Source organism: Lonchura striata, chromosome 30 (genome assembly GCF_050655825.1).
Source record: "Lonchura striata isolate lonStrDom1 chromosome 30, ASM5065582v1, whole genome shotgun sequence".
Taxonomy (NCBI): domain Eukaryota; kingdom Metazoa; phylum Chordata; class Aves; order Passeriformes; family Estrildidae; genus Lonchura; species Lonchura striata.
Genome location: NC_140732.1, coordinates 7,725,001 through 7,749,234, shown reverse-complemented (window position 1 = coordinate 7,749,234; position 24,234 = coordinate 7,725,001). Strand labels below are relative to the sequence as shown.

The following is a 24,234-nucleotide window of genomic DNA, read 5'->3' as shown; positions in this document are numbered from 1 at the left end:
TGGGGTGCCCACCCTGGCCTTGGGGGTCCCACCCAGATGTTGACGTCTCTGCCCAGATGTTGGAGTCCCCACCCAGATGTTGGGGTCACTCCCCAGATTTCCAGATCCCCATTCCAGATGTTGGGGGTCCCCTACCTTGGGGGGGGTCCCACCCAGATGTTGATGTTTCTGCCCAGGTGTTGGAGTCCCCACCCAGATGTTGGCAGTCACTCCCCTGCCAGATTTCCAGGTCCCTATCCCAGATGTTGGGGTCCCCACCCAGATGTTGGGGCGCCCACCCTGGCCTTGGGGGTCCCGCCCAGATGTGGATGTCTCTGCCCAGATGTTGGGGCCCCACCCCCCGTCCCCATTCCAGCTGTTGGAACCCCCAAACCCCGCCCCCCTCCCCGCGCTGGGCGTGGCTACTTCGCCTCCCCGGCCCCGCCCCCCAGGAACTCTCCAATCAGCTGGGCCAGGGGGCGGGGCCGCTCGTCGGGCAGCCAATGGGAGGCGGCGGGCAGGAGGCGGAGGCGCGCGGAGGGGCGGAGCCAGCGCAGGTGGGCGGGGCCCAGGCGCGGGTCCAGGAAAGCGTCGCGGGAGCCCCAGAGCAGCAGCGCGGGGGGACGGGGCGGCTCCCGGGGCGGGGGGGCGGCCCTGGGGACATCGGGGACATTGGGGACACTGGGGGGACATGGGGGGGATTGGGGACATTGGGGGGATTGGGGACATTGGGGGGACATGGGGGACATCGGGGGGATTGGGGGGATTGGGGACATTGGGGACACTGAGGGGATTGGGGACATCGGGGGGATTGGGGACATGGGGGGGATTGGGGACAGTGGGGACATTGGGGGGACATGGGGGGGATTGGGGACATTGGGGGGATTGGGGACATTGGGGACATGGGGGGGATTGGGGACATGGGGGACATCGGGGGGATTGGGGGGATTTGGGACACTGAGGGGACATTGGGGACATTGGGGACACTGGGGACATGGGGGACATCGGGGGGATTGGGGGGATTTGGGACACTGAGGGGACATTGGGGGGATTGGGGACACTGGGGGGATTGGGGACATGGGGGACACTGAGGGGATTTGGGACATTGGGGGGATTGGGGGGACACTGGGGGAACATGGGGGACACTGGGGACATCGCAGGGACACTGGGGACACCTTGGGGACCTGGGGGACATTGGGGGGATTGGGGACACCTTGGGAACATCCCAAACCCAACTGGGATCACCCAACCCCAACTGGGATCACCCAATCCCAACTGGGATCCCCAAAACCCAGCTGGGATCACCCAACCCCAACTGGGATCACCCAAACCAAACTGGGATCACCCAATCCCAACTGGGATCACCCAATCCCAACTGGGATCCCCCAACCCCAACTGGGATCACCCAAACCCAACTGGGATCCCCCAACCCCAACTGGGATCCCCCAACCCCAACCGGGTCACCCACTGGGTCCCACCACCGCGGCCCCACGCACCGGAAGAGGTTCCGGTAGTAGTGGATGGGGGGGCTGAGCCCCCCGGGCTGCGAGAGGCTGAACAGGTACGAGTCGAGCTCCTGCTCCGACAGCCGCCGCGCCGGGTCCTGGATGCCCGTCCGGACGCTGGTCAGGAACGTCCTCACCAGCTGTGGGCACACCAAAAGGGGACCCCAAAAAATTGGGACAAAATGGCGGCTGGGTGGTGGCAAAAATCCCAAAATTGGGGAGGAAATGGGGGATAATGGGGATGGGTGGGACCAAATCCCCAAAAATTTGGGATGAAATGGGGGAAATGGGGGTTGGAGGTGCCAGGACCCCAAAATTTGGGGACACCAAGGGGCATATGGGGCTGGGTAGCTCCAGCACCCCAAAAATTTGGGATAAATGGCAGCTGGGTGGTGGCAAAATTCCCAAAATTGTGGAGAAAATGGGGGAAATGGGGGTTGGGTGGGACCAAATCCCCAAAAATTTGGGATGAAATGGGGGAAATGGGGGTTGGAGGTGCCAGGACCCCAAAATTTGGGGACACCAAGGGGGACATGGGACTGGGGGGTGCCAGGACCCCAAAAATTTGGGACGAAATGGCGGCTGGGTGGTGGCAAAATTGGGGGAAATGGGGGTTGGGTGGGACAAAATATCCAAAACTTTGGGATGAAATGGGGGTTGGGGATGCCAGGAACCCAAAATTTGGGGAGAAAATGGGGGAAATGGGAGTTGGCGGTGTCAGGAACCTGAAAATTTGGGACAAAATGGGGGTTTGAGGTGCCAAACCACCAAAATTGAGGGTGAAATGGGAGTTGGGGGTGCCAGGAAACCGAAATTTGGGGAGAAAATGGGGGAAATGATGACAAAATGGAGGACTTGAGGTCTGGGTGGCATCAACCACCCCAAAATTGGGGACAAAATGTGGGAAACGGGGACTGGGCAGTGCCAAACCCCCAAAATTTGGGACAAAGGGGGGGACACGATGTCTGCGTGACACCAAACCCCCAAAATCTGGGACAAAGAGGGGGACACGAGGTCTGGGTGGTGCCACCACCCAAAATTGGGGACAAAGGGGGGGACATCGCTTTGGGGTTGGGCATCACCCCTTTGGGGGCTTCTTGAGGGGACAGAGGGGACAGGGATGGGACAGAGGGGACAGGGAAGGGACAGAGGGGACAGAGGGGACAGGGAGGGGACAGAGATGACAAAGGGGACAGTGCTGACCTGGAAGTCGGCCAGGGACAGGAGCAGCTCGGGCAGCCAGGGCAGCTGGAACAGGAAAACGTAACAGGAACGGAGCAGCTGCGACGGGTGACGCGCCATGAAAGCTGGGGACAGGGACAGGGACACCGTGGGGACAGGGACACCGTGGGGATGGGGACACCGTGGGGATGGGGACAGGGACAGGGACACCGTGGGGACAGGGACACCGTGGGGATGGGGACAGGGACAGGGACACCGTGGGGACAGGGACACCGTGGGGATGGGGACACCGTGGGGACAGGGACACCGTGGGGACAGGGACAGGGACACCGTGGGGACAGGGACACCGTGGGGACGGGGACACCGTGGGGACAGGGACAGGGACACCGTGGGGACGGGGACACCGTGGGGACAGGGACACCGTGGGGACAGGGACAGGGACACCGTGGGGACAGGGACACCGTGGGGATGGGGACAGGGACAGGGACACCATGGGGACAGGGACACCGTGGGGATGGGGACACCGTGGGGACAGGGACAGGGACACCATGGGGACAGGGATGGGGACACCGTGGGAACAGGCACGGGTACATGGGACATGGACATGTTCCCATCATGGGGACAGGGACAGTGACATGGGACATGTCCCCGCCATGGGGACAGTGACAGGGACAGGGCCACCATGGGGACAGGGACATGGGACATTGCTGCTACCATGTCCCCAGTGTCCCCAATGTCCCCTCAGTGTCCCAAACAACCTCAATGTCCCCAGTGTGCCCAATGTCCACAATGTCCCCAGTATCCCCAGTGTCCCCAATGTCCTCTAAAGGTCCTCTCTGCGTCCCCAATGTCCCCATGTCCCCTCAGGGTCCCCAGTGTCCCCAATGCCCCCAATGTCCCCAGTGTCCCCAATGCCCCCAATGTCCCCAGTGTCCCCAGCGTCCCCAATGTCCCAAATGTTCCCAGTGTCCCCAGTTTCCCCACCATCCCCAGTATCCCCGATGTCCCAGTGTCCCCATGTCCCCTCAGTGTCCCCGATGTCCCCAACACCCTCACTGTCCCCGCTGTCCCTGCTGTCCCCGTCACCTGCCATGACGCCCCGGTGGGGCGCGTCCATCACCACCAGCTTCTCCACCAGCTGGGGGTGACTGGAGGCCACCTCCCAGGCCAGGAGCCCGCCCCAGTCGTGTCCCACCAGGACGCAGCGCGGCGTCCCCGCCGGTGTCCCCAGGGCCTCGATGACCTCGCAGATGTCCCCGAGCAGCAGCTCCAGCCGGTAGCTGTCCCTGCCCGGTGGCTTCTCCGAGGCCCCGCAGCCCCGCAGGTCCAGGGCCACCACCCGGAAGCGGGGGCTGAACTCCTGCAGCAGGTGACGCCAGCAGAACCTGGGGACAACGGGGACAACGGGGACAACGGGGACAATGGGGACAACGGGGACAATGGGGACAACGGGGACAATGGGGACAATGGGGACAATGGTGACAACGGGGACAACGGGGACAATGGGGACAATGGGGACAATGGGGACAATGGGAATGGAGGTGGCATCACGGGCACGGAACGACGGCCGGGAGAGGGGGGACGTGGGGACAGCCTGGGGACACCTGGGGACACCTTGGGGACACCCTGGGGACACTTGGGGATACCGCGGGGACACCTGGTGGACACCCTGGGGGACACTTGGGTGACAGCCTGGGGACACTTGGGGACACTTGACATTTGGAGACACCTGGGAGACACCATGGAACACCTTGGGGACACCTGGGTGACAGGTGGGGGACATGGGGACACCTTGGGGACGCCTGGGGAACACTTGAGGACATTTGGAGACACCTGGGACACTTTGGGGGACACTTGGGGACACCTGAGGGACATGGGGACCAGAGCAGGGGGGACATGGGGACACCTTGGGAACACTTGGGGGACACTTGAGGACATTTGGAGACACCTGGGACACTTTGGAGGACATTTGGGGACATTTGGAGACACCTGGGGGACACCATGGGAGACCTGGGAGATACCTGGGGGACAGGCGGGGGATGTGGGGACACCCTGGGGACAGCCTGGGGACACCTTGGGGATACCTAGGGGACAGGTGGGGGACATGGGGACACCCAGGGACACTTTGGGGACACCTGAGGGACACGGCGACAGAAGCAGGGGGGACATGGGGACACCTTGAAGACACCTGGGGACACCTTGGGGACAGGTGTGGGACATGGGGACACCCTGGGGACAGCCTGGGGACACCTGAGGGACACGGGGACAGGAGCAGGGGGGACATGGGGACACTTGGGGACATTTGGACGTTTGGGGACACCTGGGGGACACCATGGGAGACATGGGGGACACCTGGGGACAGCTGGGGACCCTTGGGGACACTTTGAGGACACGCACCAGTTCTGGGGGAAGCCGTGGAGCAGCAGCATCAGGGGGGCATCGGGGGGACCCCGAGTGACGTAGTGGAGCCGCAGCCCCGAGCCCTGGGGACATCGGGGACATCGGGGTGACAACGGGGACAGCGGGGACATTGGGGTGACACAGGGGACATTGGGGACATTGGGGTGACACAGGGGACAGCGGCACTTTGGGGACACCCCCAAACCAGCCCCAAAATCCCCCGTAGGGACCCCGGGTCTGTCACAGGAGGAGCCACTGCAGTTGTCACCGCTGGGGATGTCCCCAAAGCCACCCCAAAATCCCCCCAGGATCCCCAAAATCCACCCAGGACCCCCAAAATCCACCCGGGACCCCCAAAATCCACCCAGGACCCCCCAAAATCCCCCCAAGATCCCCCAAAATCCACCCAGGACCCCCAAAATCCCCCAAGGACCCCCAAAATCCACCCAGGACCCCCCAAATCCCTCCAAGACCCCCAAAACTCCTCCCAGGACCTCCAAAACCCCCCCAGGAGACCCCAAAACCTGGGGACCCCTCCAGGACCCCCCCAAAATCCCCTCCAGGACCCCCTCAGAATCCCCCCAAACACCCCCAGGACCCCCCAAAACCTCCCACAAAACCCCCCCAGGACCCCCTAAAACCTCTCCAAAATCCCCTGAAACTGCCCCAGGACCCCCCAAAACCCCCCCAAATCCCCTCCAGGACACCCCAAATCCCCCCAGGACTCTCCAAGTCCCCCCCAAATCCCTCCAGAACCCCCAAACTCCCCCAAAATCCCCTCCAGGACCCCCTCAAAATCCCCCCAAACCCCCCCAGGACCCCCCAAATCCCCCCAAAACCTCCCCCAAAACCCCCCCAGGACCTCCCAAATGACCCCAAAATCTCCCCCAGACCCCCCCAAATAACCCCAAAATATCCCCCCAAAACCGCCCAGGATCTCCCCAGATTTCCCCCAGGACCCCCCCAAAAACTCCAACATCTCCCCCAAACCCCCCCAGGATCCCCCAAAACCTCCCCAAATCCCCCCCAGAACCCCCCAAATCCCCCAAAACCTCCCCTAAACACCCCCAGGATCCCCCCTAACCCCCCCAGGACCACCTAAATAACCCCCAAATCTCCCCAAAACCCCCCAGGACTCCCCAAATCACCCCAAAATCTCCCCCAACTCCCCCCCAGGAACCCCCAAAATCCCCCAGGACTCCCCAAAATCTCCCCCAAACCCCCCAGGACCTCCCCAAAACTCCCCCAGGACCCCCCCCAGGACCACCCCAAAATCCCCCAGGACCCCCCAAAACTCCCCCAGGACCCCCCCAGGACCACCCCAAAATCCCCCAGGACCCCCCAAACCCCCCCAAAACTCCCCCAGGATCCCCCCAAATAACCCCAAACCCCCCCCAGGACCCCCCAGAACTCCCCCAGGACCCCCCAAAACTTTCCCAGGACCCCCCCAAAATCCCCCAGGACTCCCCAAATAACCCCAAACCCCTCCCAGGACCCCCCAGAACTCCCCCAGGACCCCCCAAAACTCCCCCAGGACCCCCCCAAAATCCCCCAGGACTCCCCAAAATCTCCCCCAAACCCCCCCAGGACCCCCCAGGACCCCCCAAAACTCCCCCAGGACCCCTCAAATCACCCCCAAATCTCCCCCAACCCCCCCCCCAGGACCCCCCAGGACCCCCCGAAATCTCCCCCAACCCCGCCAGGACCCCCCAGGACCCCCCAAACCCCCCCAGGACCCCCCAACCCCGAGCCCCCCGCACCTGCAGGCGCAGGTGCCGGTGCTCCCCGAAGGTGCCGTCGGCCAGCCCGGCCGGGGCCGCGTCCCGGCGGCGGCGGCGGAGCGCGGCGCGGGGCCCGCGGCGCAGCAGCAGCGCCGCCGCCCACAGCGCGAAGGCGACCCCCGAGAGCAGCGCGGCCGCCGCCAGCGCCGCCCGCGCCAGCCGCGCCCGCAGCGCCAGCAGCAGCCGCGACGGGGCCAGCAGCAGCGCCAGCAGGCGGCGCGGCATGGGGACACTGGGGACATGGGACATTGGGGACACTGGGGACATGGGAACATTGGGGACACTGGGGACATTGGGGACATGGGGACACTGGGGACACTGGGGACATTGGGGACACTGGGGACACTGGGGACACTGGGGACAGTGTGGGGCCAGCAGCAGCAACAGCAGGCGGCGCGGCATGGGGACACTGGGGACAGAGGGGACATTGGGGACAAACAGGGACATGGGGACACTGGGGACATTGGGGACATTGGGGACATTGGGGATATGGGACATTGGGGACACTGGGGACATGGGGACACTGGGGACATTGGGGACACTGGGGACATGGGGACATGGGGACAGAGAGGGGCCAGCAGCAGCGACAGCAGGCGGCGCGGCATGGGGACACTGGGGACAGAGAGGGGACACTGGGGACATTGGGGACATTGGGGACACTGGGGACATTGGGGACACTGGGGACATTGGGGACATGGGGACAGAGAGGGGCCAGCAGCAGCGACAGCAGGCGGCACGGCATGGGGACACTGGGGACAGAGGGGACACTGGGGACAGAGAGACAGGGACATGGGACATTGGGGACATGGGGACAGTGTGGGGCCAGCAGCAGCGACAGCAGGCGGCGCGGCATGGGGACACTGGGGACAAACAGGGACATGGGACATTGGGGACATGGGGACACTGGGGACATTGGGGACAGAGAGGGACATGGGACATTGGGGACATTGGGGACAGTGTGGGGCCAGCAGCAGCGACAGCAGGCGGTGCAGCATGGGGACACTGGGGACACAGAGACAGGGACATGGGGACATTGGGGACACCAGGGACATTGGGGACAGAGACAGGGACATGGGGACATTGGGGACATGGGACATTGGGGACACTGGGGACATTGGGGACAGTGCGGGGCCAGCAGCAGCGACAGCAGGCGGTGCAGCATGGGGACACTGGGGACAGAGAGACAGGGACATGGGGACATTGGGGACACTGGGGACATTGGGGACATTGGGGACACTGGGGACATTGGGGACATTGGGGACACCAGGGGGACATTGTGGACAGAGAGGGACATGGGGACATGGGGGACATGGGGACACCCGAGGACAGCGGGGGACATGGCGGGAGGAGTGTCAGGACATCTGGGGACACCTTGGGGATGGGACACCCCGGTGTCCCCACAGGTGTCCCCTGTCACAGAGTGGCCTCGTCACCCATGTCCCCAGGGTGTCCCAACCCCACAGTGGCCCTGTCCCCAGACTGTCCCCATTGCCCCCGGGGTGTCCCCACAAGCCCAGCAGGGTCCCCATTGTCCCCAAAGTCTCCTCAGTGTCCCCATTGTCCTCACCTTGTCCCCACGGCCTCCACAGTGTCCCCACAGTGTCCCCAGAGTCCCCTCGGTGTCGCCAAAGTCCCTTCGGTGTCCCCATTGTCCCCAGAGTGTCTCCAGAGTGTCCCCAAAGTCCCCTCGGTGTCCCCAGAGTGTCCCTATTGTCCTCACCTTGTCCCCATGGTCACCACAGTGTCCCCACAGTGTCCCCATTGTCCCCAAAGCTCCCAGGGTGTCCCCAAAGTCCCCACAGTGTCCCCATTGTCCTCACCTTGTCCCCATGGCCTCCCCATTGTCCACATTGTCCCCAAAGTCCCCTCGGTGTCCCCTCTGTCCCCACCTTGTCCCCGGGGTCTCCGCGGTGCCGTTCCCGGGATGTCACCGCCTGTCCTGATTCCTGGGTGGCACATTCAGGAGTGTCCCCACCCCCAGAATGTCCCCGTTCCTTGGGTGTCACCACCCCTGGGTGTCACCACTGTCACCATCCTCCGCTGGGTGTCACCATCCCCAGGGTGTCCCACCCCCTGGGTGTCACCATTGTCACCATCCTCCGCTGGGTGTCACCATTCCTTGGGTGGCACCTTCAGGAGTGGCACCATCCTCTGGGTGTCACCATTCCTTGGGTGTCACCACCCCCTGGGTGTCACCACTGTCACCATCCTCCACTGGGTGTCACCATCCCCAGGGTGTCCCCATTGTCACCACCCCCTGGGTGTCACAATTGTCCGGGTGTCACCACCCCTGGGTCTCACAACTGTCCAGGTGTCCCCAACCCTGGGTGGCACTGTCCCCATCCTCTGGGTGTCCTCATTGTCACCACCCCCTGGGTGTCACAAATGTCCGGGTGTCCCCGTCCTCTGGGTGTCACCACCCCTGGGTGTCACCACCCCTGGGTATCACCATCATCCGGGTGTCACCACCCCTGGGTGGCACCTTCAGGAATGCCACCACTGTCGGGGTGCCACCATCCCATGGGTGTCCCAAATGTCTGGGTGTCCCCGTCCTCTGGGTGTCACCACCCCTGGGTGTCACAATTGTCCAGGAGTCACCATCCATTGGGTGGCACATTCAGGAGTGTCCCCACCCCCAGAATGTCCCCGTTCCTTGGGTGTCACCACCCCTGGGTGTCACCATCGTCCAGGTGTCACCACCCCCTAGGTGGCACCTTCAGGAGTGGCACCATCCTCTGGGTGTCACCATTCCTTGGGTGTCACCACCCCTGGATGTCACCATTGTCACCATCCCCAGGGTGTCCCACCCCCTGGGTGGCACCTTCAGGAGTGTCCCCATCCTCTGGGTGTCCCCATTGTCACCACCCCCTGGGTGTCACAATCGTCCGGGTGTCACCACCCCTGGGTGTCACAACTGTCCAGGTGTCACCACCCCCTGGGTGGCACCTTCAGGAGTGCCACAATTGTCGGGGTGCCACCATCCCATGGGTGTCACAAATGTCCGGGTGTCACCACTCCCAGGTGGCACTGTCTGGGGTGCCACCACCCCTGGGTGTCACAAATGTCCGGGTGCCACCACCCCTGGGTGTCCCCATTGTCACCACCCCTGGGTGTCCCCATTGTCACCACCCCTGGGCGTCCCTGTGCCCTGGGGTGTCCCGACATTGGGGTGTCCCTGTCCCCAGGGGCGTCCTTGTCACAGTGTCACGATATCGGGGTGTCCCTGTCACAAGGGTGTCCTTGTCCCCAGGGGTGTCACGACATGGGGGCGTCCCGACATTGGGGTGTCCCTGTCCCCAGGGGTGCCCTTGTCACAGTGTCCCGACATTGGGGTGTCCCTGTCACCAGGGGTGCCCTTGTCACAGTGTCCCGACATTGGGGTGTCCCTGTCACCAGGGGTGCCCTTGTCACAGTGTCACGATATCGGGGTGTCCCTGTCACCAGGGGTGTCACGACACAGGGTGTGCCTGTCCCCGTGTCCCTGTCCCCAAGGGTGTCCCTGTCCCCAGGGGGGTGTCACGACATTGGGGGTGTCCCCACCTTGGGGTGTCCCTGTCCCCGGTGTGTCCCTGTCACAGGGGGGTGTCACGACATGGGGGTGTCCCTGTCCCCAAGAGTGTCCCCACACTGGGGGTGTCACGATTTCGGGGTGTCCCTGTCACAGGGGCGGTGTCCCTGTCGCGGTGTCCTTGTCACAGCGCGTCACGACATTGAGCTGTCCCCGTCCCCCCCGGAGGACTCCCCCGCCCGGCGCTGTCGCGACATTGGCGCCGTCCCCGGGCTGTCCCGGTCTGTCCCCGGTCTGTCCCGGTCGGTCCCCGGTCTCCCCCAGTCGGTCCCCGGGCTGTCCCCAAGTTGTCCCCGGTCTGTACCAAGGCTGTCCCGGGTCTGTCCCCGTGTCCCGGGTCTGTCCCGGGTCTGTCCCGGTCTGTCCCAGGCTGTCCCCGGTCTGTCCCGGTCTGTCCCAGGCTGTCCCCGGTCTGTCCCGGTCTGTCCCAGTGTCCCGGGTCTGTCCCGGGCTGTCCCGGGTCTGTCCCAGTGTCCCCGGTCTGTCCCGGTCTGTCCCGGGTTCTCCCCAGGCTGTCCCGGGTCTGTCCCGGGTTCTCCCCGGTCTGTCCCCGTCTGTCCCGGGTCTGTCCCGGGTCTGTCCCGGTCTGTCCCCACCGACCTGCGGCCCCGCGGCTTTTCCGTCGCCTCCGCCGCGACCGCGGCGCTGGCCCCGCCCCCGAGCGCTGATTGGACAGCGGGGGAAAAGGGGCGGAGCTGTCAGGAATCAACCAATGAACGCGCGAGGGGCGTGGCCTGGACCTCCCGAGGGGGCGTGGCCTCTGGAACCGTTTTTTGGATTTTGTTTTTTTTCCCCTCCTTTTTTTTTTTTTTTTTTTTTTTGTTTTGTTTTCCCCCTTTTTTGGCTTTTTCCCCCCCTTTTTTGTTTTTTTTTCCCCCTCCTTTTTTCGGCTTTTTCTTTGTTTTTTTTTTTCCCCTTTTTCCTTTTTTCGGCTTTTTTTTGGGGGGATTTTTCTCCTTTTTTGGGCTTTTTTCGGGTTTTTTTCCTCATTTTTTTGGCTTTTTTTCCTCCTTTTTTCCCCCCTTTTTTGGTTTTTCCTCCTTTTTTTAGCTTTTTTTTACCCCTTTTTTTGGCTTTTTTTTTCCTCCTTTCCCTCCCCCCCCCCCCCCCCCTTTTTTTTGGCTTTTTTTTCGATTTTTATTTCTCCTTTTTTGTCTCTTTTTTTGTTTGTTTTTTCCTCTTTTTTCTGGCTTTTTTTTTTTTCTTTCCTCCCTTTATAGTTTTTTTTTTTTCCCTTTTCTGGCTTATTTTATTTCCTTTTTTTGGCTTTTAAAATTTTTTTTTCTTTTTTTTTTGGCTTTTTTTTCCTCCATTTTTTTTCCCCCCCCAATTCTCCCTTTTTAATTTTCAAATTTTTTTTGTCGCGAAAGCGACAAAATTTTTATTTTAAAATATTTTGACCCTTTATAAAATACTTTTTAACCTTTTTTCCTCCCCTTTTCATTAAAGCTTTTCACTCTTTTTTTTTCCCTTCTGAGAATTTCAATTTTTCTCCATTTCGGGTCGAATTTTGCGTTTTTTAAAAATCGTAACCAAAATTCCACTGAAATTTCGATTTTAAAACCTCACAACTTCAACTTTTCAGTCTCAATTCATTCATTTCCACTGAAACCTTCAAAATTTGGATTTTAAACCTTCAAGATTTGCATTTCAAACCTTCAAAATTTGGATTTTAAATCTCCAATTTCTGTTCATTTCCACTGAAACCTTCAAAAATTGAATTTAAAAATCCCTGTTTCCACTGAAACCTTCCAAATTTGGATTTTAAATCCCCAACTTCTGTTGATTTTCACTGAAACCCTCAAAATTTGGATTTTAAATCCCCAATTTCTGTCGATTTCCTCTTAAAATTCCAATTTCTGGGCATTTTAATTCCCTTAAATTCCCATTTTTTCTGATTTAATTCTGATTTTTTTTCCCCCTCCCTTTTTTTTTTTCCCTCCCACCCCTTGAAATTTTTTCGGGATAAAAACGGGGCGGAAAAACCCGAAAATTCGGTGATTTTGGTGTTTTTTTGGTGTTTTTTTTTATACAAAACCAAACTCGCAGCGTTTTTTATTCCACGATCGGCGAAACCCCGGCGCGGGAATTCCGGGGGAAAAAACCTCGGGATTGGCACCGACGGCGACCCCAACCCAAATAAAATTAATTCACTCTTAATAATTAATAAAAACCCCGGGGGGGAGGGGGAAACGGGGAGAATTCCCGGGATTTTGGGGGGAAAAAATGGAGGAAAAATAAAAAAAATGGAATTAAAAATGGAGAAAAAAAGGGGAAAAAATGGGAAAAAATTATAAAAATAATTCCGGGCGCGGCGGCGATTTTGGGGGGAAAAGGGGGAGGGGAGGGAGGGGGAAGGGGGAAAAGGGAAAAATTTTTTAAAAATGAGGAATTTGTAAAAAATGGGGGGAAATGGGGGAAAAATGAGGAAAAATTGGGGAAAAATGGGGGGAAAATTGGGAAAAAAGTGAATTTTGAGGGAAGAAATTCAAATTAAAAGGGGAAAAAGATGGAAAAGGGATTGAAGGGGAAATAAAAAAGAGGGGAATAAAAAAAGATAAAATTAGGGAAAAAAGAAAAGGGAAAAAAGGGAAAAATCAGGGGAAAAAAGAGGGAAAAAGGAAAGAAAAGAAGGAAAAAATTTTAAAAATAGGGAAAAAGGGGAAAGAAAAAAATCAGGGAAAAGAGGAAAAATAGAAAAAAGGGGGAAAGGAAAAGAAATGGGAAAAATCAGGGAAAAAAGTCAAGAAAAAATCAGGGAAGAATCAGGAATAAAATGAAAAATTTAGGAAAAAAAAAGAAAAAAGTCAGGAAAAAAAACAGAAAAAAAAAAAACCAGAAAAAAAGGGAAAAAATCTGGAAAAAAAGAGAGAAAAATTCAGGGAAAAAAAGAAAAAAAACACAAAAAAGTCAGAAAAAAAAATCCGAAAAAAAGGGGAAAAAAGAGAAAAATTCAGGGAAAAAAAAAAAAATCAGGAAAAAAAAAAAAATTCAAGAAAAAAGATGGAAAAATTCAGGAAAAATCAGAAAAAAGAAAAATTCAGGGAAAAAAAGTTGGGGGAAAAAAGAGAAATTCAGGAAAAATGTGAAAAAAAATCAGGGAAAAAAAAAATTCTGGAAAAAATCAGAGGAAAAAAGGAAAATAAAGGGAAAAAAAGGGAATATTTTTGGGAAGGGAGAATATTTAAAAATGGAGGGAAAAAAAGGGAAAAAAAGGGAAAATTCCAGGGAAAAAGGGGAAAAAAAGGTGAAGGGGGGGAAGTCCCTGAGGCCGTCACCCCTCCCCCAAAAAATCCCCAAATCCACCCCGATCCAGCCCAAAAAATCGGGAATTTTCTCCCAATTTTTCGCCGCCCACCGCAAAAAAAAAAAAAAAAAAAAAAAAAAGCTAAAAAACTGATGAAAAAAAAAACCCCAAAAATTCCAAATTTCCGAACGCAAAATCCCAGGAAATTCCCGAGAATTCCGATATTTTTTTTTTTTTTTTTGGTGTGAAAAAAGGGCAAAAAAAAGGGCAAAAAAAAAAAAAATTGGAATTCCGGGGTAAGGCAGCCCCGCCCCCGCTCCCATTCCCGAATTTTTTCTGATATTTAAGGAGAGTCCCAACTTTTGTTGTTTTTTTTTTTTTTTCCCAGTTTTTTGGGGATTTTTTTGGCCAGGAAAAAAAGGGGGAAAAGAGCGAAAAAAAAAAAAAAAAGGAATTTTTTTTCTTTTTTTTGTTTTTTTTTTTGAGATTTTTCCACTTTTTTTTTTCCGGGTTTTTTTTTTTTTTTCGTTGTTTTTTTGTCCTTTTTTTTTTGTTTGTTTGTTTTTTGGGAAAGAGTCAAAATTCCCGGCCGGAGTCGCCGCTCCTAGAAAAGATTCTCCTCGAAAATGGCCAGGAGGTCGCTCTGGAAGTTCATGTCGATCGTCGCCGCCATCTGCAAAAAAACGGGAAAATCGGGAAAAAATTCCGGGAACAAAATTCCCACATTTTGGGGGAAATTTCTGGGGGTTTTGGGGGATTTTTTTGGGGGGTTTTATTGTGGATTCTTGGGTTTTTTGGTGGATTTTTTGAGGATTTTATTTTTTTATTCTTTGGGTTTTTGTTGATTTTTTGGGGTTTTTTTTTTTGATTTTTCGGGTTATTTTTGTGGATTTTCCCACGATTTCTCCCTGATTTTTGGGGATATTTTTGGGGCGATTCCCTTGATTTCCCCCCATTTTTAGGGACTCTTTTTCAGGTACATCCCAACAATTTTAACCTATTTTTTGGGAACGTCCCGACCATTTTAACCCATTTTTTGGGCTATTTTTGGGGACCCCCCCTGGTAACTTTAAACCCATTTTTGGTGACCCCTTTTGGGGTTTTTTTAGGGATAATCCCACGATTTCCCCCCGTTTTTGGGGGCCAATTTCAGGTTCATCCCAACCATTTTAACCCATTTTTGGAGCTATTTTTTTTGGCTATTTTTGGGGACCCCCCGGTGCCTTGAACCCATTTTTGGGGACCCTTTTTTGGGTACATCCCAATTATTTTAACCCATTTTTTGGGGCTATTTTTGGGGATCCCCATGGTGCCTTGAACCCATTTTTGGGGACCCCCCTGGTAACTTTAACCCATTTTTGGTGATCCTTTTTCGGGTACATCCTGACCATTTTAACCCATTTTTTTGGGCTATTTTTGGGGACCCCCCCGGTGACTTTGACCCATTTTTGGGGACCCTTTTTCAGGTACTTCTCAACAATTTTAACCCATTTTTTGGGGCTATTTTTGAGGACCTCCGTGGTGCCTTTAACCCATTTCTGGCTATTTTTGGGGACCCCCCGGTGCCTTGAACCCATTTTTTCGGGACCCTTTTTCAGGTACATCCCGACCATTTTAACCCATTTCTGGGGCTATTTTTTTTGGCTATTTTTGGGACCCCCCTGGTGCCTTTAACCCATTTTTTGGCACATTTTGGTGACCCCCCGGTGCCTTGAACCCCTTTTTGACCATTTTGGTGACCCCCGGTGCCTTGAACCCCTTTTTGGCACATTTTGGTGACCCCCCGGTGCCTTTAACCCCTTTTTGGCACATTTTGGTGACCCCCCGGTGCCTTTAACCCCTTTTTGGCACATTTTGGTGACGCCCCGGTGCGTTGAACCCCTTTTTGGCACATTTTGGTGACCCCCCCGGTGCCTTTAACCCCTTTTTGGCACATTTTGGTGACCCCCCCGGTGCGTTTAACACCTTTTTGGTTCATTTTTTAACCCCCCGGTGCCTTTAACCCCTTTTTGGCACATTTTGGTGATCCCCAGTGCCTTGAACCCCTTTTTGGCACATTTTTGGTACCCCCCGGTGCGTTTAACCCCTTTTTGGCACATTTTGGTGACCCCCTGGTGTATTTAACCCCTTTTTGACCATTTTGGTGACGCCCCGGTGCCTTTAACCCCTTTTTGGCACATTTTTGGGGCCCCCCCGGTGCCTTGAACCCCTTTTTGGCACATTTTTGGTACCCCCCGGTGCCTTGAACCCCTTTTTGGCACATTTTTGGTACCCCCGGTGCCTTGAACCCCTTTTTGGCACATTTTTGGTACCCCCGGTGCCTTGAACCCCTTTTTGGCACATTTTTGGTGACCCCCCGGTGCGTTTAACCCCTTTTTGACCATTTTGGTGACCCCCCGGTGCGTTTAACCCCTTTTTGACCATTTTGGTGACCCCCCGGTGCGTTTAACCCCTTTTTGGCACATTTTTGGTACCCCCCGGTGCCTTTAACCCCTTTTTGGCACATTTTGGTGAACCCCCGGTGCCTTTAACCCCTTTTTGACTATTTTGGTGACCCCCCGGTGCGTTTAACCCCTTTTTGGCACATTTTGGGGCCCCCCCGGTGCGTTTAACCCCTTTTTGACCATTTTGGTGAGCCCCGGTGTCTCACCGCCTCGCGCCGCCGCCGCTCCTGCTCCCTCTTGCGCGCCAGCTCGCGCTGCTGGTCCAGCAGCGCCTGCGAGCCGGGCGGGGCCGGCGGCTGCGGCGCCGCCGAGGCGGCCGACACCGGCACCGGCACCGGCACCGGCACCGGCACCGGCACCGGCGCCGCCGCGCCCGGCCCCGGCGGCGGCTGCTGCTCCTGGCGCCGCCGCGCCTCCTCGTGCACCCGGCGCGCCTGCTCCAGCGCCTCCTCGTCCTCCCGGCTCCTGGAGAGTGACCAGAGTGACCAGAGTGACCACTGAGTGACCATGAGTGACCATGAGTGACCACTGAGTGACCACAGTGACCAGAGTGACCAGAGTGACCATGAGTGACCATGAGTGACCCAGACCCTGCACTGCTCCAGCGCCTCCTCGTCCTCCCGGCTCCTGGGGAGTGACCAGAGTGACCAGAGTGACCATGAGTGACCATGAGTGACCAGAGTGACCAGTGAGTGACCAGAGTGACCATGAGTGACCCAGACCCTGCATTGCTCCAGCGCCTCCTCGTCCTCCCGGCTCCTGGGGAACACCAAAGTGACCATGAGTGACCAGTGAGTGACCAGTGAGTGACCACAGAGTGACCAGGAGTGACCAGAGTGACCATGAGTGACCAGAGTGACCATGAGTGACCACAGTGACCAGAGTGACCAGAGTGACCACAGTGACCATGAGTGACCCAGACCCTGCACTGCTCCAGCGCCTCCTCGTCCTCCCGGCTCCTGGGGGGGACCAGAGTGACCACAGAGTGACCAGAGTGACCACTGAGTGACCATGAGTGACCACAGTGACCACTGAGTGACCATGAGTGACCACAGTGACCAGAGTGACCATGAGTGACCATGAGTGACCACAGTGTGACCAGAGTGACCACAGTGACCAGAGTGACCCAGACCCTGCACTGCTCCAGCGCCTCCTCGTCCTCCCGGCTCCTGGGGAGTGACCAGAGTGACCAGAGTGACCACTGAGTGACCATGAGTGACCATGAGTGACCAGTGAGTGACCACTGAGTGACCATGAGTGACCAGTGAGTGACCACTGAGTGACCATGAGTGACCATGAGTGACCATGATTGACCAGGAGTGACCACAGTGTCCGTGGTGCTCCCTGTGGTGTTCCTGGTGGTGTCTGTGGTGGATCTGATGATGGTTCTGGTGTCTCTGGTGGTGTTTATGGTGCTCCTGGTGGTGTTTGTGGTGTCATGGTGGATCTGATGATGGTTCTGGTGTCTCTGGTGGTGTTTATGGTGTTCCTGGTGGTGTTTGTGGTGTCATGGTGGATCTGATGATGGTTCTGGTGGTGTTTATGGTGTTCCTGGTGGTGTTTGTGGTGGATCTGATGATGGTTCTGGTGTCTCTGGTGGTGTTTATGGTGTTCCTGGTGGTGTCTGTGGTGGATCTGGTGATGGTTCTGGTGTCTCTGGTGGTGTTTAGAGTGTTCCTGGTGTCTCTGGTGGTGTGTGTGATGTCCCTGGTGATGTTTCTGATGTTCCTGCTGGTGTTTATGGTGGATCTGATGATGGTTCTGGTGGTATTTGGTGTCTCTGGTGGTGTTTATGGTGTCTCTGGTGGTGTCATGGTGGATCTGATGATGGTTCTGGTGGTGTTTATGGTGTTCCTGGTGGTGTTTGTGGTGGATCTGATGATGGTTCTGGTGTCTCTGGTGGTGTTTAGAGTGTTCCTGGTGTCTCTGGTGGTGTGTGTGATGTCCCTGGTGATGTTTCTGATGTTCCTGCTGGTGTTTATGGTGGATCTGATGATGGTTCTGGTGGTATTTGGTGTCTCTGGTGGTGTTTATGGTGGTGTTTCTGGTGTCTCTGGTGTTTATGGTGGATCTGATGATGGTTCTGGTGGTGTTTGAGGTGTCTCTGGTGATGTATGTGGTGGATCTGATGATGGTTCTGGTGTCTCTGGTGGTGTTGGTGGTGTCTCTGGTGTTTATGGAGGATCTAATGATGTTCCTGTTGGTGTTTCTGGTGTCTCTGGAGGTGTCTGTGATGTTTCTGGTGGTGTTGGTGGTGTCTCTGGTGGTTATAGTGGATCTGATGATGTTCCTGGTGGTGCCTGTGGTGTCCCTGGTGGTGTTTCTCGTGTCTCTGGAGATGTTTCTGGTGTCTGTGGTGGTTATGGTGAATCTGATGATGTTCCTGGTGGTGTCTGTGGTGTCTCTGGTGGTTACGGTGGATCTGTGATGGTTTTGGTGGTGTTTGTGGTGTCACTGGTGCTGTTTGTGGTGGATCTGATGACGGTTATGGTGTCTCTGGTGGTGTTTATGGTGTTCCTGGTGTTTCTGGTGGTGTTTTTGGTGGTTATGGTGGATCTGTGATGGTTCTGGTGGTGTTTCTGGTGTCTCTGGAGGTGTCTGTGATGTCTCTGGTGGTGTTGGTGGTGTCCCTGGTGGTGTTTCTGGTGTCTCTGGTGTTTCTGGTGCCTCTGGAGGTGTCTGTGGTGTCTCTGGTGGTGTTTCTGGTGTTTCTGGTGTTTGTGGTGGATCCGATGATGTCCCTGCTGGTGTTTCTCGTGTTTCTGGTGTCCCTGCTGGTGTTTCTGGTGTCTCTGGTGGTGTCCCTGGTGGTGTTTATGGTGTCCCTGCTGGTGTTTCTGGTGCCTCTGGAGGTGTCTGTGGTGTCTCTGGTGGTGTTTCTGGTGTTCCTGGTGTTTGTGGTGGATCTGATGATGTCCCTGCTGGTGTTTCTGGTGTCTCTGGAGGTGTCTGTGGTGTCTGTGGTGTCTCTGGAGGTGTCTGTGGTGTCTCTGGAGGTGCCTGTGGTGTCTCTGGTGGTGTTTCTGGTGTTCCTGGTGTTTGTGGTGGATCTGATGATGTCCCTGCTGGTGTTTCTCGTGTTTCTGGTGTCTCTGGTGGTGTCCCTGGTGGTGTTTATGGTGTCCCTGCTGGTGTTTCTGGTGCCTCTGGAGGTGTCTGTGGTGTCTGTGGTGTCTCTGGAGGTGTCTGTGGTGTCTCTGGTGGTGTTGGTGGTGTCTCTGGTGGTGTCTGTGGTGTCCCTGGTGGTTATAGTGGATCTGATGATGTTTCTGGTGGTGTCTGTGGTGTCTCTGGAGGTGTCTGTGGTGTCTCTGGAGGTGTCTGTGGTGTCTCTGGTGGTGTTTCTGGTGTTCCTGGTGTTTGTGGTGGATCTGATGATGTCCCTGCTGGTGTTTCTGGTGTCCCTGCTGGTGTTTCTGGTGTCTCTGGAGGTGTCTGTGGTGTCTCTGGAGGTGTCTCCTCTGTTCCTGCCGCTGCCCGCGCTGGTGGCCGCGCCGGTGGCCGTGTCCTCACCTCATCCTCTCCTGCTCCCGGCGCAGCCGCTCCTTCTCGCGCTCCACCTGCTCGGCCTGGGCCTTGAGGGCCTTCTCGCGCTCCTCCTTCTCGCGCGCCGCCCGCTTGAACTGCTCGAAGGAGTCGCTGGAGGACTTGGCCGCCGCCGCCGGCGCCGCCGGGTGCTTCTGCACCAGCGAGGCCCACGAGCCCATGTTCTTGATCTTCAGGTCCTGCCGGGAGACAGCGCGTCACCGCCGGGCCACCGCGAGGTCTGGGATCCACCAGGATCCACCAGAGCCGTGGTGGCCTCCAATGGCTTCGTTCCGAGGAACCGGAGCCAACCCTGGAGGTCCCTCAGCCTGGTGGGATCTCAGGAGGTTCCTCAGCCTGGTGGTTGGATCTCAGAGAACCTCCTGAGACCCAACCCTGGAGATCCCTTGGCCTGGTGGGATCTCAGGAGGTTCTCCCAGATCAAATCCTGGACTTCCCTCAGCCTGGTGGGATCACAGGAGCTTCTCCCAGATCCAACCCTGGAGCTCTCCAGGTCCCTCAGCCTGGGATCTCAGGAGGTTCTCAGAGACCCAATCCTGGAGGTCCCTTGGCCTGGTGGGATCTCAGGAGTTTCTCCCAGATCCAACCCTGAAGATCCCTTGGCCTGGTGGGATCTCAGGAGGTTCTCAGAGACCCAATCCTGGAGTTCCCTTGGCCTGGTGGGATCTCAGGGGGTTCCTCAACCTGGTGGTTGGATCTCAAGAGAACCTCCTGAGACCCAACCCTGGAGATCCCTTGGCCTGGTGGGATCTCAGGAGCTTCTCCCAGATCCAACCCTGCAGTTCCCTCAGCCTGGTGGGACCTCAGGAACTTCTCCAAGACCAACCCTGGAGCTCCTCCAGGTTCCTGGGGACCTCCAAACCCTCCCTGACCCTGGTGGCACCTCAGGAACTTCTCCAAGACCAACCCTGGAGCTCCTCCTGCCCCTCCTGGAGACCCCAGACCTCATTTTTGGGGCAGGAGCGCCCAAAATCCCAACCCCACGTCCCAGGTGACCTCCTGAAGATCCCGCGGGAATTTTGGGGCTTTCCCCCCAAATTTGGGATTTTTTAACTTTCGGGGAATTTTTTACCTTTTTTGACATATTTACCTTTTTTGGAATTTTTTTTCTTTTTTGACATTTATTACCTTTTTTGACATTTTTCCCCTTTCTGACATTTTTATCTTTTTTGACATTTTTCCCCTTTCTGACATTTTTCCCTTTTTTGTTCTTTTTTCCCTTTTTTGTCATTTTTTACCTTTTCTGGCATTTTTACCTTGCGTGGATTTTTTTCCCTTTTTTGATGATTTTTCCCTTTTTCGACATTTTTACCTTTTTTGACCTTTTTCCCCTTTCTGACATTTTTATCTTTTTTGACATTTTCCCCTTTTTTGTTATCTTTTCCCTTTTCTGACTTTTTTCCCCCTTTTTGTAATTTTTTACCTTTATTGACATTTTTCACTTTTTTTTTACTTTTTACCTTTTATGACGTTTTTTTCCTTTTTTGGCATTTTTTACCTTTATTGACATTTTCACCTTTCATGTTTTTTTTCCCGTTTTTGTCGTTTTTTCCCTTTTTCAGCATTTTTTACCTTTATTGACATTTTTACCTTGTGTGGTTTTTTTTCCCTTTTTTGACGTTTTCCCCTTTTTTGTAGTTTTTTTACCTTTTCTGGCCTCTTTTACCTTTTTTGACATATTTACCTTTTTTGTCATTTTTTACCTTTATTGACATTTTCACCTTGCGTGGGTTTTTTTTCCCTTTTTTGACATTTTTTCCCTTTTTTGCCATTCATTACCTTTTTTTGACATTTTGCCCTTTTTGTTCTTTTTTCCCTTTTTTGACGTTTTTTCCCTTTTTTGTCGTTTTTCACCTTTATTGACATATTCACCTTTCGTGGTTTTTTTCCCCTTTTTGCCGATTTTTCCCATTTTTGCCGTTTTTTACCTTTTTTGGGGCCACGGGCGTTTTGGGCTCGGCCTTTTGGCGCTCCTTGTCCGTGGGGGGCGGGGCCTGCTCGGGGGGGCGGATCACGGGCCGGGGTCCCGCCCCCTCCAGGGGCTTCAGCTCCGGCCCTGAAACCAAAATTTGGGAATTCTGAACCCCAAAATTGGGCATTTACACCCCAAAATCGGGCCGGGGTCCCGCCCCCTCCAGGGGCTTCAGCTCCGGCCCTGAAACCAAAATTTGGGAATTCTGAACCCCAAAATTGGGAATTCTGAACCCAAAATCGGGCCGGGGTCCCGCCCCCTCCAGGGGTTTCAGCTCCGGCCCTGAAACCAAAATTTGGGAATTCTGAACCCCAAAATTGGGCATTTACACCCCAAAATCGGGCCGGGGTCCCGCCCCCTCCAGGGGCTTCAGCTCCGGCCCTGAAACCAAAATTTGGGAATTCTGAACCCCAAAATTGGGAATTCTGAACCCCAAAATTGGGAATTCTGAACCCAAAATCGGGCCGGGGTCCCGCCCCCTCCAGGGGCTTCAGCTCCGGCCCTAAAACCAAAATTTAATAATTCTGAACCCAAAAATTGGGAATTCTGGGGATTTATCGTCCCAAATTGGGAATTCTGGGAATTTGAACCCAAAAATTGGGAATTCTGGGGATTTATGGTCCCAAAATTGGGAATTCTGGGAGTTTGAACCCAAAAATTGGGAATTCCGACCCCAAAACGGGAAATTCTGGGGATTTATAGTCCCAAAATTGGGAATTCCAACCCCAAAAATTGGGAATTTTGGTGTTTTCATCTCTCCCCATGACGTTTTATAGGATTTTTGGAGTTTTTTTCTCTCCCTCTGAAATTCTAAGTGGATTTTTTTGGGTTTCCCTCTCTCCCAAAGACATTTTATGGGATTTTTTTGTGTTTTTTTCCCTCCCCATGAATTCTGAGGGATATTTTGGGGGTTTTCCCCTCTCTCCAAGACATTTCCTGGGATTTTTACAGGATTTTTTTGGTTTTTTTCCCTCCCCATGAATTCTGAGGGATATTTTGACAGTTTTCCCCTCTCCCCAAGACATTTTATGGTATTTTTTGGGGTTTTTTCCCTCCCCATGAATTCTGAGGGATATTTTGGGGCTTTTCCCCTCTCCCCAAGACATTTCCTGGGATTTTTATGGGATTTTTTTAGGTTTTTTTCCCTCCCCATAAATTCTAAGGGATATTCTGGGGGTTTTCCCCTCTCCCCAAGACATTTCCTGGGATTTTTATGGGGTTTTTTCCCTCCCCATGAATTCTAAGGGATATTCTGGGGGTTTTCCTCTCTCTCCATGACATTTTATGGGATTTTTGGGGTTTTTTCCCTCCCCATGAATTCTGAGGGATATTTTGGGGGTTTTCCCCTCTCCCCATTTCCTGGGATTTTGGGTTTTTTTCCCTCCCCATGAATTCTGAGGGATATTTTGGGGATTTTCCCCTCTCCCCAAGACATTTTATGGGATTTTTATGGGATTTTTTCCCTCCCCATAAATTCTAAGGGATATTTTGGGGGTTTTCCCCTCTCCCCAAGACATTTCCTGGGATTTGGGGTTTTTTTTTCCCTCCCCATGAATTCTGAGGAATATTTTGGGATTTTCCCCTCTCTCCAGGCCATTTTACGGGATTTTTATGGGGTTTTTTCCCTCCCCATGAATTCCGAGGGATGTTTGGGGGTTTTCCCCTCTCCCCAAGACATTTTATGGGATTTTTATGGGATTTTTATGGGTTTTTTTCCCTCCCCATGAATTCCGAGGGATGTTTGGGGTGTCCCGGGATTTTGGGGGTGCGCACTCACGCTGGGGGAGGTGCGGGGCCGCCTTGACGCCCTCGGGGTGGCCCTTGGGGGGCTCCTGGCGCAGGGGGGGGCTGAAGGTCTCGGTGCGGATCACGGGCGAGTGCAGCTTCTCCTCCTTCCCCCCCCCAGCGGCTGCGACTGCACCACCGAGGCCGCTCGCAATTCCTGCGGAAATCCGGGATCAGGATCCATCCCAAAATCCAGATCCCGATCCCAACACCGCTCGCAATTCCTGCGGAAATCCGGGATCAGGATCCATCCCAAAATCCCAAATTCAACCCCAATCCTGGCAACGAGGCCGCTCGCAATTCCTGCCATGGAAATCCGGGATCAGGATCCATCCCAAAATCCCAACCCCAGTCCTGGCAACGAGGCCGCTCGCAATTCCTGCGGAAATCCGGAATCAGGATCCATCCCAAAATCCAGATCCCAATCCCAACACTGCTCGCAATTCCTGCGGAAATCCGGGATCAGGATCCGCCCCAAAATCCCAACTCCAACCCCAGTCCTGGCAATGAGGCCGCTCGCAATTCCTGCGGAAATCCGGGATCAGGATCCATCCCAAAATCCCAAATCCAACCCCAATCCTGGCAACGAGGCCGCTCGCAATTCCTGCGGAAATCCGGGATCAGGATCCATCCCAAAATCCCAACCCCAGTCCTGGCAACGAGGCCGCTCGCAATTCCTGCGGAAATCCGGGATCAGGATCCATCCCAAAATCCCAAATCCAACCCCAATCCTGGCAACGAGGCCGCTCGCAATTCCTGCCATGGAAATCTGGGATCAGGATCCATCCCAAAATCCAGATCCCAATCCTGATCCTGACCGCTCGC

At 55.1% G+C, this 24,234-nt stretch overlaps 2 protein-coding genes across 2 annotated transcripts in view; both read right to left on the bottom strand.

Annotated features, from left to right (window-relative positions):
* Positions 1 to 25: 25 nt before the first annotated feature.
* EPHX3 (epoxide hydrolase 3) lies at positions 26 to 7,072 on the bottom strand. The gene is made up of 6 exons (XM_085563263.1): positions 6,827 to 7,072; positions 5,064 to 5,149; positions 3,753 to 4,051; positions 2,688 to 2,791; positions 1,476 to 1,624; positions 26 to 633 (listed from the first exon to the last, which is right to left on the bottom strand). The coding sequence occupies exons 1-6, from the start codon at positions 7,070 to 7,072 to the stop codon at positions 402 to 404; spliced, it is 1,116 nt and encodes a 371-aa protein (XP_085419389.1). The 3' UTR covers positions 26 to 401.
* A 5,344-nt stretch (positions 7,073 to 12,416) lies between these two features.
* BRD4 (bromodomain containing 4) overlaps positions 12,417 to 24,234 on the bottom strand; it is a 56,380-nt gene continuing 44,562 nt past the window's right edge. The window contains 6 exon segments of the mRNA XM_085563181.1: positions 12,417 to 14,335; positions 16,313 to 16,571; positions 19,620 to 19,831; positions 21,581 to 21,708; positions 23,402 to 23,525; positions 23,528 to 23,566. Coding sequence (XP_085419307.1) covers positions 14,267 to 14,335; positions 16,313 to 16,571; positions 19,620 to 19,831; positions 21,581 to 21,708; positions 23,402 to 23,525; positions 23,528 to 23,566 — 831 coding nt within the window. The 3' untranslated portion in view covers positions 12,417 to 14,266.